The sequence below is a fragment of the Equus quagga genome, chromosome 20, assembly GCF_021613505.1.
Source record: "Equus quagga isolate Etosha38 chromosome 20, UCLA_HA_Equagga_1.0, whole genome shotgun sequence".
NCBI lineage: Eukaryota > Metazoa > Chordata > Mammalia > Perissodactyla > Equidae > Equus > Equus quagga.
Genome location: NC_060286.1, coordinates 34,970,520 through 34,986,847, shown reverse-complemented (window position 1 = coordinate 34,986,847; position 16,328 = coordinate 34,970,520). Strand labels below are relative to the sequence as shown.

The 16,328-nt window shown below is 55.8% G+C and overlaps 1 protein-coding gene across 2 annotated transcripts in view; it reads left to right on the top strand.

Moving 5' to 3' along the window:
* PRIMA1 (proline rich membrane anchor 1) overlaps positions 1-8,574 on the top strand; it is a 62,275-nt gene extending 53,701 nt beyond the window's left edge. For both annotated transcript variants that reach the window (XM_046647649.1, XM_046647650.1), the window contains exon 5: positions 5,443-8,574. In XM_046647649.1, coding sequence (XP_046503605.1) covers positions 5,443-5,542 — 100 coding nt within the window. In that variant the 3' untranslated portion in view covers positions 5,543-8,574. The remainder of the gene's footprint in view (positions 1-5,442) is intronic.
* The last annotated feature ends 7,754 nt before the right edge of the window (positions 8,575-16,328 follow it).

The following is a 16,328-nucleotide window of genomic DNA, read 5'->3' as shown; positions in this document are numbered from 1 at the left end:
TGCAAACCAAGTCTCAATCCTCTAACTCCTGGGCCAGCGCCCTCTCCCCTGGACCACACTGCCATCCTCTAGGCTGGCTATGGTTTGGTTTCCCCCCGTTGATGAGATCAGCATGCAGGTTTGTTTTGAGTCCCAGATGCCACAGCGTCTCATTATCATCATCACCACAATCCTCCCTCCAAGAAGAGATTGGACCCAGAAGGGCCTGGGGCGTAGGGGGTCCCGACCTGCCTTGGGCTTGAGATACTCGTGTGGGCTTATTTGTTCTCCCAAGGGACCCGCCCGCTGTGGTGGGGGATGACATCCCGTCCTGGCGGTCAGAGGCAGGCAGCATCCTCAGCACAGGGGGTCCGTGGAGCCCAGGCCACACGCACCGCAGGCCAGTCACTGACAGAAAGGCGGGCAGATTGAGAGTCTGCTCAGTGCCGGCGGATGGGAGACCCAAACAGGGGCCTGCTTCGTGGGGCCTTTTTCTTTGGTTACCAAGAAGCTCCATCCTTCTCTGATCTCATCTCTCCAGACACGCTAGGTCAAGGTCATGGGGCAGGGCAAGGGGATAGAAAGGAATCCCCGACTTAAGGAGTGCTCAGATGGCTCTCAGAATAAGATGCAGACGACTTCCCCTGCCAGTGGGTCCCAGGGGAGAACACAGCCTGTGAGACTCGCAGGCGCCGACCTTCAACGTGCTCAGCAGAGGAGGCTGAACAAGTAAGCCCTGGGGAGACGGTCAAAACAGTTGGCTCCATTGGCCTGTGAGGATGTCCATCAGCCACACACCCGACTCGCCTCCACGTGGGTGATGGAGCGAGAGGTGTGCAGGGCTGGAAACGGGGCTGCTGCTTTCACGGTCGGTGACCCTCGGTGGCTCAGAAAGGCTTTTTTGGCTTCTTGATCCAGGTTTGGAGAAGTCTGCAGTCTACAGAGGCATCCCATTGTGGAGCTGTGTGTGTGTATGGACGTGTGTGTGTATGTGTGCATATATATGCGTGTGTGTATGTGTGTATGTGTTTGTATGTGTGTGGTGTGTGTGTCTGTGTCGAGGGTGGGCATCAGGGAGCATGAGACAAGCAGCGAGCTGGGCAGTGCTCCCTTCTCAGGATCCTCTGAGCCGCTCTTTGCCTCCAGCCTCCCCAGCAGAGCAGCAGGCTGAGGATAGGACCTGACTCATCGCTGTCAGCGGGGCCCAAGAGGGTCGCCTGGGTCCTGGCCCTCCCTGCCCAGGCCGGACATGCCAGTGGAGGCAGCTTCTGCAGAGGCCCGTGACTGCTGGCGTGTGCGGCCGGGGCTGTCAGCTCAGCACTCCGAGCAGAGAGTGTGGAGCGCCTGCTGCCTGCCGGGCCCGGGGCAAGGGAAGAGCTCTCAAGGTGGGAGAACCCGCACTCTGACTGGCAGGAATCCTGGACACGGCCAAGGAAAAGCTCACTTCCCTTTCTCTTGGTTGTAGGAACCATGCCGTGTAAGGAGCCGTTTGTGGCCATCTCTCCCTGCACCAGGGCAGAAATGCCTTTCTTTGGTTTAGCAAGACCAGCCTTGGCTGGCTCACAGTACAGTGATGCCAGGCTGGGTCCTGGCAAGCCTCTAGCATTTCCGGAGCCCCGTGGGGTATACATTAGGTAGGATGTCTGTGCAGACTGGTGAATGCTGGCTACTGCTGGCAACAGGAGCCGCTCCCAGCTGACACCTTTCCAACAGCAGTACTGAGAGCTAACGAACATTTATGGAGCGCTTACTGTATGCCAGATGCTCGTCTAAGTGCTTAACAGGCATTAACATATTTAATCCTCCCAACAAGCCATCGTTGAACCCATTTTAAAGACCAGGAAACTGAGGCATGGAGAGGTTAAGTGGCTCGCCCAAGGTCACACAGCTAGAAAGTAGTGGAGCCGGAGTTTACTGAGCTATGACGTCTGCCTCTCAGCTCTTCCATAGAGTCACCCTGAAGCACTGTGCTTAGTGAAAGGACAGAGCGGGAGGGGCAAGGTAGAGCCGTCTTCTGCTGCAGGTAAAACCCCAGCTTCCCCTGGGCTCCAGAGAATCCCGGAAAGGCTTCCGGAGTGAGTTGGGGCAGCAGCCCAGGGAGCAAAGTGGTTAGGGACTCAGCTCCAGTGGTGGAGGAGGGGAGCCGGCCAAGTGCACTTCTCAGGAGGGCCCTGGGGACAGCCACCCCCTTTCCTCACCACGCTCAAGCTTGGAATGCTCCTGTGTGGGGGCTGCACCAGCCAAAGTTGCCTTCTGGGCTGGGTGGAGCCCCTGCCCAGACCCCCTTCGTCCTTTCCTGCCTGGGAGCTGGCTGGGCATTGAGGAGGCCCTGGGGCTGTCTCCTGCCCTGTGCCCACTGTCCCTGCAGCCAGGCTTGCTTCCTGCCAGGCCCTCTGAGACACCGTTTCCTCTAGGGCCCTGAGAATTCAAAGGGGTCTCCCAGCCAGCAGCCTGGCCTTAGAAATCTCTCCTTCTGGGAGAAAGAATCCTGCTGACTTCCTGCCCTCCCCCCGCAAAGGACGGGAGTTCTGTGCCCTCCAGGCTTTGCCCCTTTCCATGGGAACTGCAGACCCCCAGCATCATCTCTTCATTGTCCACCGTTGTAGGTCCTTAAGCCTCATGACCTCTGACCTGGACCTGTTGCAGGTGATTTTTCTGACCTAGCCCAAGATGGAATATTTATTAGGGAGAAAAGCAGTGTGCATTTGGGCCCAGAGATTTTTGCCTGTTAATATTTTCTGCAGTCCTGATTCTGATGTACTGTATACTGATGATAAATTTAGGAATCTCACTGAAGTCCATCCGTGGCCTCCTGGTGGGGAGAACACAGGGTCTCTCATTGTAAAAAAATGCACCCTCTGGAGCAGGCCCCGTGGCCTAGTGGTTAAGTTCAGTGCACTCCACTTCAGTGGCCTGGCTTCAGTTCCCAGGTATGGACCTACACCACTCATCTGCAGCCATGCTGTGGCAGTGACCCACATACAAAATAGAGGAAGACTGGCACAGATGTTAGCTCAGGGTGAATCTTCCTCAAGCAAAGAGAAGATTGGCAACAGATGTTAGCTCAGGGCAAGTGTTCCTCAGGAAAAAAAAAAGAAAAAGGCACTCCCCACCCCACCCCAATTTTCCAGGCCATGCAAATTCACTGAGTTGGAAATCAAGCCCACCCAGCAAAGTCAGTGGTGTGGGTGAGACGCAAGGAGGGACAAAGCAGAAAGAGGGAGAAAATGCCCAGGGGCAGAGGTTGGCTCCAAGTCTGTCATTTCCTCAAGCCTGTCACAAACGAGGCAACTCATCTGAGCCCTACAAACCTGGGGATTCCAGAAAGTCTGTGAGCATCTACATAAATGGGGGTCTCAGACCCCAGAACATGGGATGTGCTGGATTAAAGCAAAATGAGACAGGCTTCTTGGAGGACTTGAGAACTTTTGGGAATCTCCGAGAGGGAGGTGAGGGAGGCCTTCCCCGAGCTGATCGGGCCACGGAGCCCATTGTGGGGGGAACGCCTGCTGGGAATGCTGATTTAATAGAAAGATGTCTGGGCCAAGACATGGTAGGACCACCACAAACCAGCTGGAGGTCCTTGGGCAAGTCACAGCTCTCCCTGAGCCTCAGTTTCCCCAACTCCAGGCCTAGCTTCTTCAGGGGACCATTATGAGAGGGGACAAGAAAATTTGTGGCTGAGAGTGCTTTGCAGAAAGCATGCTATGCCATGAGAGGAAGTGTTGGTTTGCATCTCACATTTCTAGAAGCCACGGTGGCTGGGTGTGACACCCAGAGTGAGGGCATCCGGGATTCGTCGTGGGTTTTGCGAGCTCCTGCTGTGAGAGCAAAGGGGACAGTTAACAGATTCGGTCTTGGGGTGTCATCTCGGAGCAGGCCTGACAATCTCACCCCGTGAAACTCCTGATAACCACCTCGCAGACCCTCGCTCCCCAAAACTAATTCCTGCCGGGCTTTCTCCCGTGGGCATCACACTAGTAACCAAGTACCAGCACTTCTCATACTGGGTTTTGCGGAGGCTCCAGGGACCTGTGAGAAGGCAGAAGCAATTGATCACTGGGCTTTCAATGACAACCATAACCATTCAGTTTAGACAACACACAAGAAAGGCCAGTTCAGGCTCAGCCCCAGCGGTACTGGGGACACAGGAGGTGTCTGACTTACAGCCCATGGGCCTCAGATCCGTCAAGAGACAGGAGCATGTGGGATGGGATAGAGCCACAGAGCATGTTTGGCCTGGATCAGGAGGCTATAGCCACAGCCTAGGGTGGGGGGCCGGAGCCCTCCTGAACCGCTAAGGAGAGGAGGGGGCTTCGTGCCAGGCCAGAAAGTCGTGCTGCAAGTTCAGAACCTCAGTGAGCGAGCACCAGCCTTCTCAAAGCTTCCCTCCCCGCCTTCCCGACCCTGTGTGCATGGGGGGATGTCTCTCGGCGTTAACTGGCCTCTGGAATGAGCTTCAAATGGCTCGACAGGAAGTGTTTGAGAACCACTAGTGTGCACAAATTTACCATCATCATCACCACCACAATTACCACCATTGTTACCACCACCAACTGCATCACCACCACTAGTATCATTACCACTATGACCACCATCAACTCCATCATGACCACCACCATCACCATCTCCACCATCATCACCACCACCACCACCATTGCCTCCACCACCGTTATCATTGCCACCATCATCAACACAACCATCACCACCATTATTACCATCAATATCATCACCATCACCATCAACTCCACAGTAACCACCTCCACCATCATCACCACTACCATTACCACCTCCAACACCACTACCTCCACCCCCATTACTATTACCACTACCTCAACCTGCCATCACTACCACCACCCTCATCACCATCACCGTTATCACCTCTACCGCCATCACTACCACCACCATCACCACCATCACCGTTATCACCTCTACCACCATCACTACCACCACCGTTAACACCAGCATCACCATCACCACCGTCCACTTCATCACATTTTCCCCTTGCCTTTGAGCACACAGAGGCAAGACTGCAAAATCCAACCACTAGTACCTCTTCTCTTTAGTGACTTGCACCCCTAAATATTCATCTTCATGTCTGTTTGCTCATGATCAAAGGGATCAATCAAAGCCTGACCAGGCGTCATATGAGGCTGACCAGACGTTCTGGTTTGTCCAGAACTGCCCCAATTCAGGCCTGTTCTTCCTGCTTTGTTATTAATAGCTCCCCTCTTTCACTCTCAACTGTGTCCTGGTTTTCATGACACATTATATGGTCACCCTAGTTAAGACTACAGTGAGCTTCTCATTGACCCCAAGGACCAGCAGCCCAAGGATGCTAACCCAGAACAGAGCCTGGTAGGCTAACTGGAAAGTCATGATAACTCCTGCCAGTCACTGATAACTAATGGATGTCCCTGCCTCCCCTTCCCTTTCCTTCCCGGCCTCTCCACCCCCTCCCAGGAAACCACTAAGAAAAGAGGAGAACGGCACCAGTGTTGCTGAGTATCCCATGACCTCCTCGCAGAGCAAAGGAGTGGACGTGAACAGCGCTGTGGTGTGAGTCGGCAGGCCCCAGACCCGCTGGCCAGAGGGGCACCTTGGCGGCACTAGTGGACACGGGAAAGCAGGTGGACATGAGCTGAAACTGGGCTTGTCCAGGACTTCATTGCCTTGCAGGCCTTGAACCTCCCAAGGGAGAAACCATCCTCTTCCCAGCGTTGCCCCAGTCAGCCCGCGGGCAGGGGCAGTGCAGACACCAGGCTGAGCCACCTGCATGCAGCCCCCGGCGCAGCGCCCCTGCCCGAGGCGCTCCACGTCTCTTCCTTGTCTCGTGTTTGATCTGCTGTCTCCCAGCTGCTGTCTACAGCCCGCACTCTGACAAAGGCGGGGAGTCTGTCTGTCTGCTTGGGTGGGGAGGCACCCCCTCTAGCCAAAGGAAAGGCGATCCAGGGGCCACTCCGCCAGAAAACCCCTCCTCCTCCCCAGAAAGCCCACCTGCCTCTCTGTTGACCATGCCGTTCCCAACAGAAGCCATCGGCACAGCCATGAGATGTCCCCTTTCAAAGGTGCTTCCACACATCCGTACATTGTCCCATCTGCGATTGTCTTCAGTCTTCAGGGCCCGCCTTCTCCCTCCTGTCTCCACCAACACCCTGGGCCCCTGGCTCCTTACTCCTGACTTCCTGCCACGGAGGGCTATGGGCCCAGCCTGCAAAGTACCCCCTGAATGAACAGACAAAGGGGCTCGTTTACACTCTGGAGTAGTGTCTGGCTTTCCAGGGGCAAAATGACTCACTGAACCCCAGGCCAGGGGCCCAGGAAGGACAGAGGCCACCACGCCTCTTCTCAGACTCATTCCCACACCTGACCCTTGTAGGAACTAATGCAGCCATGTGAGCCAGGCCCTGCCTCCTCTGACAGAGGCCACCACTTGTGCCAAACCCACTGTGGGCGCTCTGGGTTGGGCCGACCCGGCCTGGCGCAGGGCCTCCCTGACACTCCCCTGAGACCCTGACCAGGTACTCGGCCCTTCTGCTGAGAGCCAGGCCTCCCCTCACCAGAAAGAGGTGGTATTCTTCCAGTGGCTCCCTTTGAATGTCCCTTTCTGAGGTCTTATGTTCTAAAATGGTAAAGGGAAGGGAAAAGGGTAGGAGGAGGGGACCCTCCAGGCCTGGTGACCCAGGTCTGCCAGCCAGTATCCCAGGTGGCCGCCTGCCCTGTGGGCACATCACTCGGCCCGTGGAGACAGCGGCCGTGTGCTTTTGTATCCCCTGGTGGACGGGAAGAACACTCCTGACCCCATGGTTCCCTCCCCACCCACGCACTTGCTCAGAAGGAACCGGGCGCACGTACTGGTTCCACCCTGGCTGCGTAGGAACTTAGCTAGGAGGCCCCCGTCTGCCTCCCAAACCACCGGGGTAGTTCTCTGGAGGGTGAGACTGACAGACTGAAAACCAGTCCCCATTCGGGCTGAACTGAGACATCCGTTGTCGCAGAGCCCTTGTGCCCATGGAGCTCTGTACGTCCCGCTGTCTTTCGGAGAGCAGAGGGGAGACGGTGAGTTTGCTGTGACTGTAACCCGGCTCCTGCCCCCAGGTCAGCGGGTACAGGCTGAGGACAGGCCCAGGGCACACCCTCCCAGAAAGGATCTTTTCTTTTCAGTTTTCCTTCCTTGGGAGCACTTGGTTTTGGTTTGGATTTGGGTTTTGCTTTCGCTGTGCACCTTAGCAGGGCACGGTGCCGCCAGTGGCCTTCAGCATTGCCCCAACCTGGTAAGCAGTTTACGGGACTCTTGGTTGGTGCCCTCCACTTCCCGACAGGTGGGTGGGTGACAAACAGGCTGGAGGGTGTGGGTCCGCAGCAGGCCAGACCCCACCCCCGTGTACTTTGCCCCTCCGCCTGCAGTCTGCTGAGTCCCCTGCCTGTTCCCTGAGTAGACACCCGGGCAGGTCCCTGGCCCTAAGCACATGCCACCTGGGGCTCAGAAGTGAGGGGAGGCCACCTTCGGCCAGAGGGGCATCCTGGCTAAGTGTCATGGAGTGCTGAGCAGCCAGCCTGGAGGGACATCGAGGAAGACAGGGCGTAGCCCAGCTTTGCACAAACGCACCAGTCCTACCTTCCCCCACCTTGGCTTAAACCTAGAGGGCTCAGATTTTGCAATTAGCCTAGTCCTCCAGCCCCAGGCGAGGCCCCCTTCCCTGGGGACACGGCCAGGACTCAGTGAAAAGTTAATCTTTGTGCATAAATTCCTCTAAGTTGGGTTAAAATCTTCTTCCCCCAGTTAGTGAAAACTGAGAGAAGAGCCCAGTTTTTAAACAAAGAATTCACTTGAGAACAACTACCCTAACCCAGAACCGGGCATTCGGAAGACAGCTCTCATGGGTCCAGCAGGAGAGCCCCAGCGGATTTGTAGCGTAAGCGACAGAAGCGTCCCTGAAACCACACTGGCCCGATATTTGAGCTTAGAACTTCTGTTGAAGGAATGTACTCGCAGCCTCTGAACACAGACCAATCCTCAGAGGAGTCCGGACTCGAGGTGGAGAACAAAATGCACATCCCCTCTCTGCGTTTCCTCAAATAGATCATTTTCACCCATCTCCTAATTGATCCCAACTTTAGGATGGCATCTAGGATCTCCCAGAGTTTTCAGATGTTCCTTAGAAGCTTCTAAAGCAAGTTTTGGAAGAAAGACTAATAGCTGTAAAAATATAGACATATATTATATATAGTTATATATATTTAAAGAGATATCTATATATATATATATATAATTACTGTACTCTCTGAATCTGTACAAAGTATGATTTAACCAGCCCAGGCAGTATGAGATGCCCAGTGCATGAGTGTGAATATCCCGAGATCTGCCTTCCTGACGCTGTGCCGAGCGTACATGGGAAGATGGCTCCTGTTCCTAGGAGTTCTGTCTCAACAGACAAATATACAAGTCGGGCCATCTTGTCCACGACGAGCCATTGATGTCAGTTTTGTGCGGAGACTTTGCACCGGAAGCAGGACCAGCGGCGTTGGGGGTGGTCCGTCTGCTACTCACGAGGAAGAAAGCACCACACCTTTTTTATTTTCAATAAAAATGTACTTATAAAGATGGCTGTCTGTTGCCGCTTGGGGTGGGGGCTTGGCCCTGGGCGGGGGCGGGAAGGAGAGAGCAGGCTGGGTGTGGGGTGGGTCCTTCCTCAAGGCCCTCCTGTAAACCCAAGGCTGGGTGTGGAACTTCGCTTGCCTTATTTCTAAATGGTTTTATCGTAATACCCCAAGGCCGGCATTTATGGGGAGTCCAAGTACCAGTCCTGTCCCTGGTCCCCCACCCTCACCTCGATCTTATCTCAGTTGAGAATAGGGTGACCAACCATCCCAATTGCCTGGGACTGGGAGGTTTTCCTAAAAAGTGGGACTGGAAAAGTGCCAGGCAAACAGGAGAAGCCAGTCACCCTAGTTTGACAACTGCTCCTAGGAATCATGGGGGGCAAGAATCAGCAGTCCACGCTGGAGGGGACACAGGTTAAGCCTGTGGCCAGTGTCGGGCCTCCTACGGTGTCCATCTCCGTGTCTATGCCTCACCCCCCCAGAGTCGGTCTGCAGTGCCCCCTCACCTGACCAGCTGCTCAGAGCACTGTGCTATGACCTGCCCCGCAGAGGGAGTGCAAAGAGCACGAGCTCACCCCAGGCTCGCCTGCTGCCTGGAGAGAGTGGAGTGTGAGCGGCCTGCCAGGCCTCCTGTCTCCTTTTCCACCTTCACCAGAAGCAGCACTTCTGGGCCAAAGAGGTTCTTGTTGGATGGGCCGGGAGAGGGGGAGAAAGAGAAGACAGGTGCCCCTGCAGCATCATCACTCCTATCCAAGGAGCGAGGGGACAGCTCAGAGATGGAGTGTGACAGCCAAGGTCACGCAGACGTCAGGATGGGTGGGGCTGGGATTTGAACCCGGATTTGAACCCAGATTTGAGTGTCTTCAGCACCCAGCCACTGGACACAACCGAGGGGGACCCCAACCCAGAGTATCTCCCCACAGTTGGGGAGCTGCTGGGCCCTGTCACTTGGGTCCCCCAGAGCTTCAGAGTTAGCTCAATGGAGGCAATTGGGAGGGCCTGTGTGCCCAGAGCCAGGAGCCAAGTGCTTCCCCAACGTGGCCTGCAGCCTGATGGTCAGCTCGGTGCAGGAGCTCCGCGGGCCGGGCCCGTGACCCAGGCATCGGGGGTCAGGGCAGTGGAGTGGAGCCATAGAAGTTCCCACCAAGGGCCAGGAGGTCTTCATCTCAGTAGTGCCCCCACCTCCACCTGGGATTTTGTGAGCTGCCATTTGCCAAAGCTTGACACATGTCCTGGTATGTGGTAGGCACGCAGTGGGTGGCAGCCATCATTGCTGCTGTTGTCACTGCTTGTCATTAATAAAACGCTGCCATCCAAGCCATACTGAGAGCTCCTCTGCCCACTGGCCACCCACATGGGTTCTTCTGCTGGTGAGGACTTGGTGGGCACCTCAGGCCTCGTACACACTCCCGTGCACCCCAGCCTGGCCGAACTCACAGCAGCAAACCTGGGGCCCAGCGGGGCCTGAGGCAGGGAGCTGCAAGCCTGTGCATAAGGCTCTGCTGACTCCTGCAGGTGCCCTGCAGATGGGAACCACTGCCAGCCTGGGAGAGGGAGGAGGGGAATTGCCGAGGACAGGCGCTGGGGAGCCAGCGGCACGGAGCTGCAGCCGCAGCCCCTCCTAGGCGCCGCTTCCCATCTCCACCTCCAATCTCCACAGCTTTTGGCCACTTGTTGAAGCTCTGGCGACCAACATAACAGTGTATGCTCCAGCCGCCTGCCAGCCTCATGCCTGCCCGTGGGCTTCCTACCTCCCGCTCTGGGTCCTGCTGCTGCCACCGAGGCATGAGACGCAGTGGGATCCACAGGTGTCACTGTGTGGCAACCTGGAGATGTGGCAGAATCACCACCAGCACCCAGTGGGCAGCCGCGGAAAGGCTCTTTCTTCTTCCTTCCCCGAAACGCTGCACTGAGACACCGTGTGTGGCATCAGGGAAGATGGTCTTGTGAGGCAGAGCCAGCAGTTGTACTGGATCCCAGGTGGTGGTCTTGCTCTGGCCTCACCTTTGGGAACACTCACCCACCCCAGCCGCTGGTGACCAGCCCCACTAGACCACGCACTTCCCTCCTCCACCATCCCCTGCCCAGGCACCAAGGGCCTTTATGCTCTCCCCTCCCTCTTCCAACCTCAGCTCAGGACAGTACCTGACAAATCCCTTGACACAGGTTGGACGCCTTGTCTCTCTCCCTGGCACACGCAGCACTGCCTGGGCACCGTAACTGCCCTCCTCCGACAGATCCGACCCCTCCGGGCCCTCTCCCCATCCTCTGCAGGAGGAGTGGTGCTCCTCTCTAAGCTCTCCTGACTGTGCATCCTCAGGCTCCTGACTTCAGCTCTCAATCAATCCCTCCTTCCTTCCTTCCTTCCTTCCTTCCTTCCTGCCTTCCTGCCTTCCTTCCTTCCTTCATTCCCCAGATGCTTACAGAGGATCTGCTACATACCAGGCATCTCACTGAATCTGGGGCTCAGCTTCCTGGAGCCTCGAGGTCCCAGCTGGAAACCTCAGAAGTCCCAGCACCTCCCCACCTTCGAATGTGGTGGGTCCTGTCTTGGCTCAAATCTGCCTGGTGCTCCAACCCCACATGCAAGGCACTGTCAGCAAACAAGACTTCCTTCAAGCCTCAGGCTCCCCCTGCCCCACCCCTGTGCTTGGCTTGGCTGTCCTCCGCCGGCTTGCCTCCCCCTCCTCTCTCTGTGTGGCCACATCTTATCTCTTATGCAAGTCCTTCTCAGGGGCTGCCTCCTCCTTGAAGACATGGAATGTCAGCCCACAATGCACAGAGCCGAGGGCCTTCCACATTCTCTGGATGGTCAAAACAGCAGTAAGCGGCAGAGCTGAAATTCAGGCCTAGTTCTGTGTAGCTACAGGTTCTAGGCCCTTCCAACCCTCAGATTTCAGATGGTCCACCCCAGCTAGTTTTATACCCAATTATCTTCCCGGCCCACGGGGAGCGAACAGGACGCTCAGCTTTCCCAAACTCTGGAAGCTGGAGTCAGGGATTCACGGATCTAACATGAATCAATTAACATGTGACTTCTGGCAAGTCCCTTCCTCTGAGTCTCAGTTTTCTCATCTGTGAAATGGGAGGAATAATCCTGGCCAGCTGCCTCCCCAGGACATGCACACAGAAGGGAATGGAAAGGCCCCAGCGTCACCAGACTGAGGTCAGAGCAGTTGGGTCCTCGTTCCCAGCCTGCAGGAGCCTGAAGCCCTCCTGTTGTCTCCGCACATCTCTCGGGAGTTTACGCCTATCTCTGCACTTCAGATCTGTCAGGCTTGTCCCTCTTCCACCCCAGGCCGGCCACCACACGACACCCACCCCCTGCTTCCCAAGTCTCCACGGAAGACTCCAAACCCTCTGAGACAGTCACGTGTGGGGCGACTTTGCGAGGGCTATGTGCAGAGGGGGCAGGAGGAAAACCGAACAACGCACGTGAATGGCAGCCCCGTGCCTCGCGCCTCCCCTTGGCTGGGTGCACCCAGCCTGCTCCCTGCCTGGTCCGGTCCAGCGCTCGCTGAAGGGCCTGATGGCCTGAGGCACCCTTGGGGCCCAAGCGCCTGACTATGGGCCTCGTGCCAGGATGTCTGTCTGCAGGTGGCCGTGTGGTGTCGAGAGGGTCTTCCTGGGCTGGCTTCTCAGAGATGAAGACAGGAAGCAGAACTCTGCATCCCAGGATCGCACTGGGCTGTCATCATCCCAGCTCCTGCTGGGCGTTGTCACCACCGCCTGGGCTACAGTGGTCGGTCATTCAGAGTCATTCCTTTGACACAAGTCCTTGGCCTCAGGACTGTGCCCCTGCCCCCAGGCCACACCCTGTTCCTTCCAGCAAGTTTCCTCAGGGGCGGGCGTGGGTGTCCTTTTCTGTCAGCTAACCTCAGCGAAGGGCCATCTCAGGCCAATAAGAGGTTCCTCTAATGGTGAACCCCAAAAGGAATGGGGTCCACACTTAATTTCTCTTCTCTAAAGAGCCTCCTGAGCAAAAGCATCGTCCTTTCTGTGCCGAGGCAAACACAGAAACCTTCCACCCTTCCCCTAAGGTGATGGTACCCGCCTGCCTCATGGCTAGGAGGGGCACTCAAGAATCCTTCCCGGGGCCGAGACCACTCTGAGGTGACTTGCTGTCTCCACCATCAGGACTAGAAGCCCCTGGAAACTTTTGGATGGTGCTCCTCACATCCCCACCTCACACCTCTTAATTTTTTAAAAATGTCCTCTTTTCCAGACTCGCTGCCACACGGGGATGAGGCCATTCTGAAAAGGACTTCCTAGCGGGGCAATGTCCTGCCCCAAAGGCCCAGAGGACAGGCGCTCTGATGGTGGGCTCGCCGCGGGTTCTGCCTCTGGGGGATGGCACCCCTGAAGAGAGCCCGGCCCAAGGACGTCCAGGCCACGCCCAGGAGCATGGAGCGGTCTGGAGGGTGGTGACAACATGGCCAACCGCAAGCACTGTCATCAGCGAGGCCATTCGGAACGTGTTCTCAGAGAGCGGGGCTGAGGAAGACCCGATGTAGGGGCGCTTGTTCTGTGGAACTCCGGGTGGGGCTGGCTGAACGCCGCTGACTTCCTGGAGGTCTGCCCCTAACCTTTCACACGCGACATATTCTCAGGGGTCTGGATGTTCTCTATGAGAATTTCGTTTTCTATTTCATTTTATGTCAAACTTCAAAAAAAAGTGTAATAAGCATGTCTGATCATGGGAAAACACACAGATTTCAGTGCCCACGTTTGTGCTCACTGCCTGTTGGTGACAAATAGTGTTATTTTAACCATCGCAGGTGAAGAGAAAAGAAGTCGGCTGGGGCCGTTTCTGGCTTGCCTCCTCTCTGCTGGGCCTCTCCGTGGTTGCGCCCCAGGCTCTGCCCCCAGCAGCCTCTCTCCTCCGTCTGCCTGCACTCTGCCAGCAAGCTCAGCCAGTCTTGCGGCTTTAAGACCCATCAAACTCGCATGACTCCCAAGTTTGTACCCTCAGTCCCAACTTCCCCAATCAGCTCCCGACTTGAGGGTATCCAACCACACGCTTCCTGTAAGTAGGCATCTCATCGCCACCCAGCAGGACTCTTGGCTCTCCTTCCACGACCTCTCGTCATCCTATCTTCCTCCCATCCTTTCCATCCTATCTCCACACACGGCCTCAGCGGCCACCGCCGTTTCTCAGCTCAAACCCTAACGGTCATCCTTTCTTTCTCTTTGCCTTGGACCGGTGGCCAATAAATCAGCAAGTCCTATCAACTCGATCTCCAGAACACTGAACTCCACCTGCTTAGCTTGGCTCCCACCACTGCAGTCCGAGCCACCATCACTTCCAGCCTGGATCCCACCGAGAGGCCCCGCCTAGGCGCTCCGCTTCCGCCTCCACTGCCCCCCATCGCCCATTCCCACAGAAGCCGAGGGACCTTTACAAAACACAAGTCAGATCATATGTGAGTTAAAAACCTGACCAATACTTTTTTCACATTTAAAACAAAAGCCACACTCCTTGCCCCAGCTCACAGGCCCTTCCTCACCTGGCCTCTGCTTCTCCCTCGCCCCCGTCCCGTCACCCCTTCTCCGTCCCCCGCCCTTCCCCTCAGCCACCCTGGCCTTCCTGATGCTCCTCACATGTACCAGCCCCTTCCCATTTTATGTCCTTGCATTGAGGTTTTTAGGTCCCATTTTAGGTCCCCCATTGATATTTTCTTCAACCACTCCTCGTCATTCTCTATTCTGCCGCCTTAGTTTATTTTCAACACAGCACTTCTTGCCACCTAAGAACACTTGTTGATATGTTTATACATTTACTGTCCTTCTCCCCCCATTAGAATGTCAAGTGCATGAGAACAGGAGCCCACTCTGGTTTTTGGTCTCATTCATTGTCAAATCTCCAGCCCCCTAAACGTGCCTGGCACAAGAAATATTTGTAGAATTGGCTAATTGATTAATTAATTGTGGGTTACAAATTTAACACCATACACACAGCATAAAGAAAAGAATATAGCATTTTATTTCACATAACCGTTCAGAGTCTCCACCTCATTGTCAGGCAGGGGAGTAGAAAAACCTGAATTTGCAATTTGATGGTATCTGGGCCTCTTCCAGTTTATCTAGTCTCTTCTAGACAACTCCGTCTCTTTTGGATAGATGCCCAGTCTTTGAGCCGTCTTCCCAGGTCTGCCCCCCGGTGTGCCCACAGCAGGAGTCTGTGGTCTCTGCTGCTGTGGGAGCACGGCTCAGACCACGTGGTGTGATCGGGGTCCCGGCAGATCTTGAGGCCAGCCAGAGCTGCCTCCTGGACAGGTGACTGCCGGGCTGTGCCTGGGCTCTTCTAGTCTCAGGGTGACCACTGCAATGTCCAGGCTGTAGCAGTCTCTTTCTCCTGACCGCAGGCTCTGCGCATCATCTTGCTCCCTCAGCACCAGCTGTGGGGACTCCGGAATCTGCACACTCATGCAGCCGGGAGAGGGCTGCTGGAGCTGGGGTGCAGGCTCCTCTTGGCAGCCACCTCTCCCACCAGGGCTGCATGGGGCTGCAGGCATGGCTCCGGAGGTTCGGGTGTCACCATGTTGTGCAGCTCCCTGGTGCATTTCCATCTGGGCATTTCTACAACATCCTCACCCCCAAGAGGGAAGGTGCAGACGGGCCCACTTGGCCTCTCAGCCCTGCCTTACATTTCTCTCTCTTTTTCTTTTGCCAACAATCCACTAAGGTCCAGAAGAGGTGGCCTCTCTTCTACCTCATCCCATCTGACCAGAACTTTCCCTAAATCTGAACCTCCTTCTGCCCCACGCCAGCCGTGGAGCTAGGCTGGGGAACATGGTTTCCTGGGGAATAAAGAAGACATCCATTTATTATTTTCAAAATATTGTCCCCATTACACACACAAGGATGTGTTCGCACTATGTGAAGTCCAAATGATGACAGAACGCGCCATATGGAGGAGGATTTCCCAGTTGCTCATTCAAACAGGGAAACGTGGGGGGAGCCTTGAGTCACCGCAGGAAGCCCAGCAGCGTAGGAACGGTGCACTCAAAAGAACTGGAGCCAAATTCCATTGCAAGCTGTGATTTTATTTCAGCAAAACACCAGCTGTCACATGGCATTACCGTGTGAAGAGTAAATGGCGGCATGAACGCCAGGTGCTTAGCACAGAGCCTGGCACACCTAGGGGTAGTGAGTGCTTCTTAGAGGCGGGCTATCATCCTTGTTTATGATTCCCTCTCTGTGCTAAGTACCCAGCGGGCATCATTTTGTTTACTCTTTACAAAAATGTTGGCTCCATGTGGTAGGTGATGAAATTGAGGCTCAGCAAGATTCAGCGACTTGCCTGTGTCAGCAAGCAGCTTGGTGTGGAAGGCCCGAACCGACCCAGCTGCAGAGCCTGTGTCCTGTGCTCCCCGCCATCTGCCTCCCTCAGCCCTTAGCCCCGCGTTGAGCACTCGGAGATGAAGGCTCTGGGCACACCCTGCTGTCTGGAACTGGCCTGACTCCACTCTGCGGAGCCCCCGCACCCCACCCCTGCACCCCCAGCTGGGCAGCGTGATTGCCCTCACCTGGAGTGCTTCTGTCCTTCACGCTTGATTACTTGCTGGTTCCTTTCTTTTCCAAGTGGCTACTTGAAGGAGCGGAAATCAGGGCGTCTGCCAGGCAACCCCCGGTGGGGGCCTGTCTGGGCTGCATAATTAAAAAGCCAGCTCTTTGTTCAACCAAATTGTTGGCCTCCACCAATGTCCTGTGCATCCTGCGGGGAATAACTGGTGCCAGGGGCT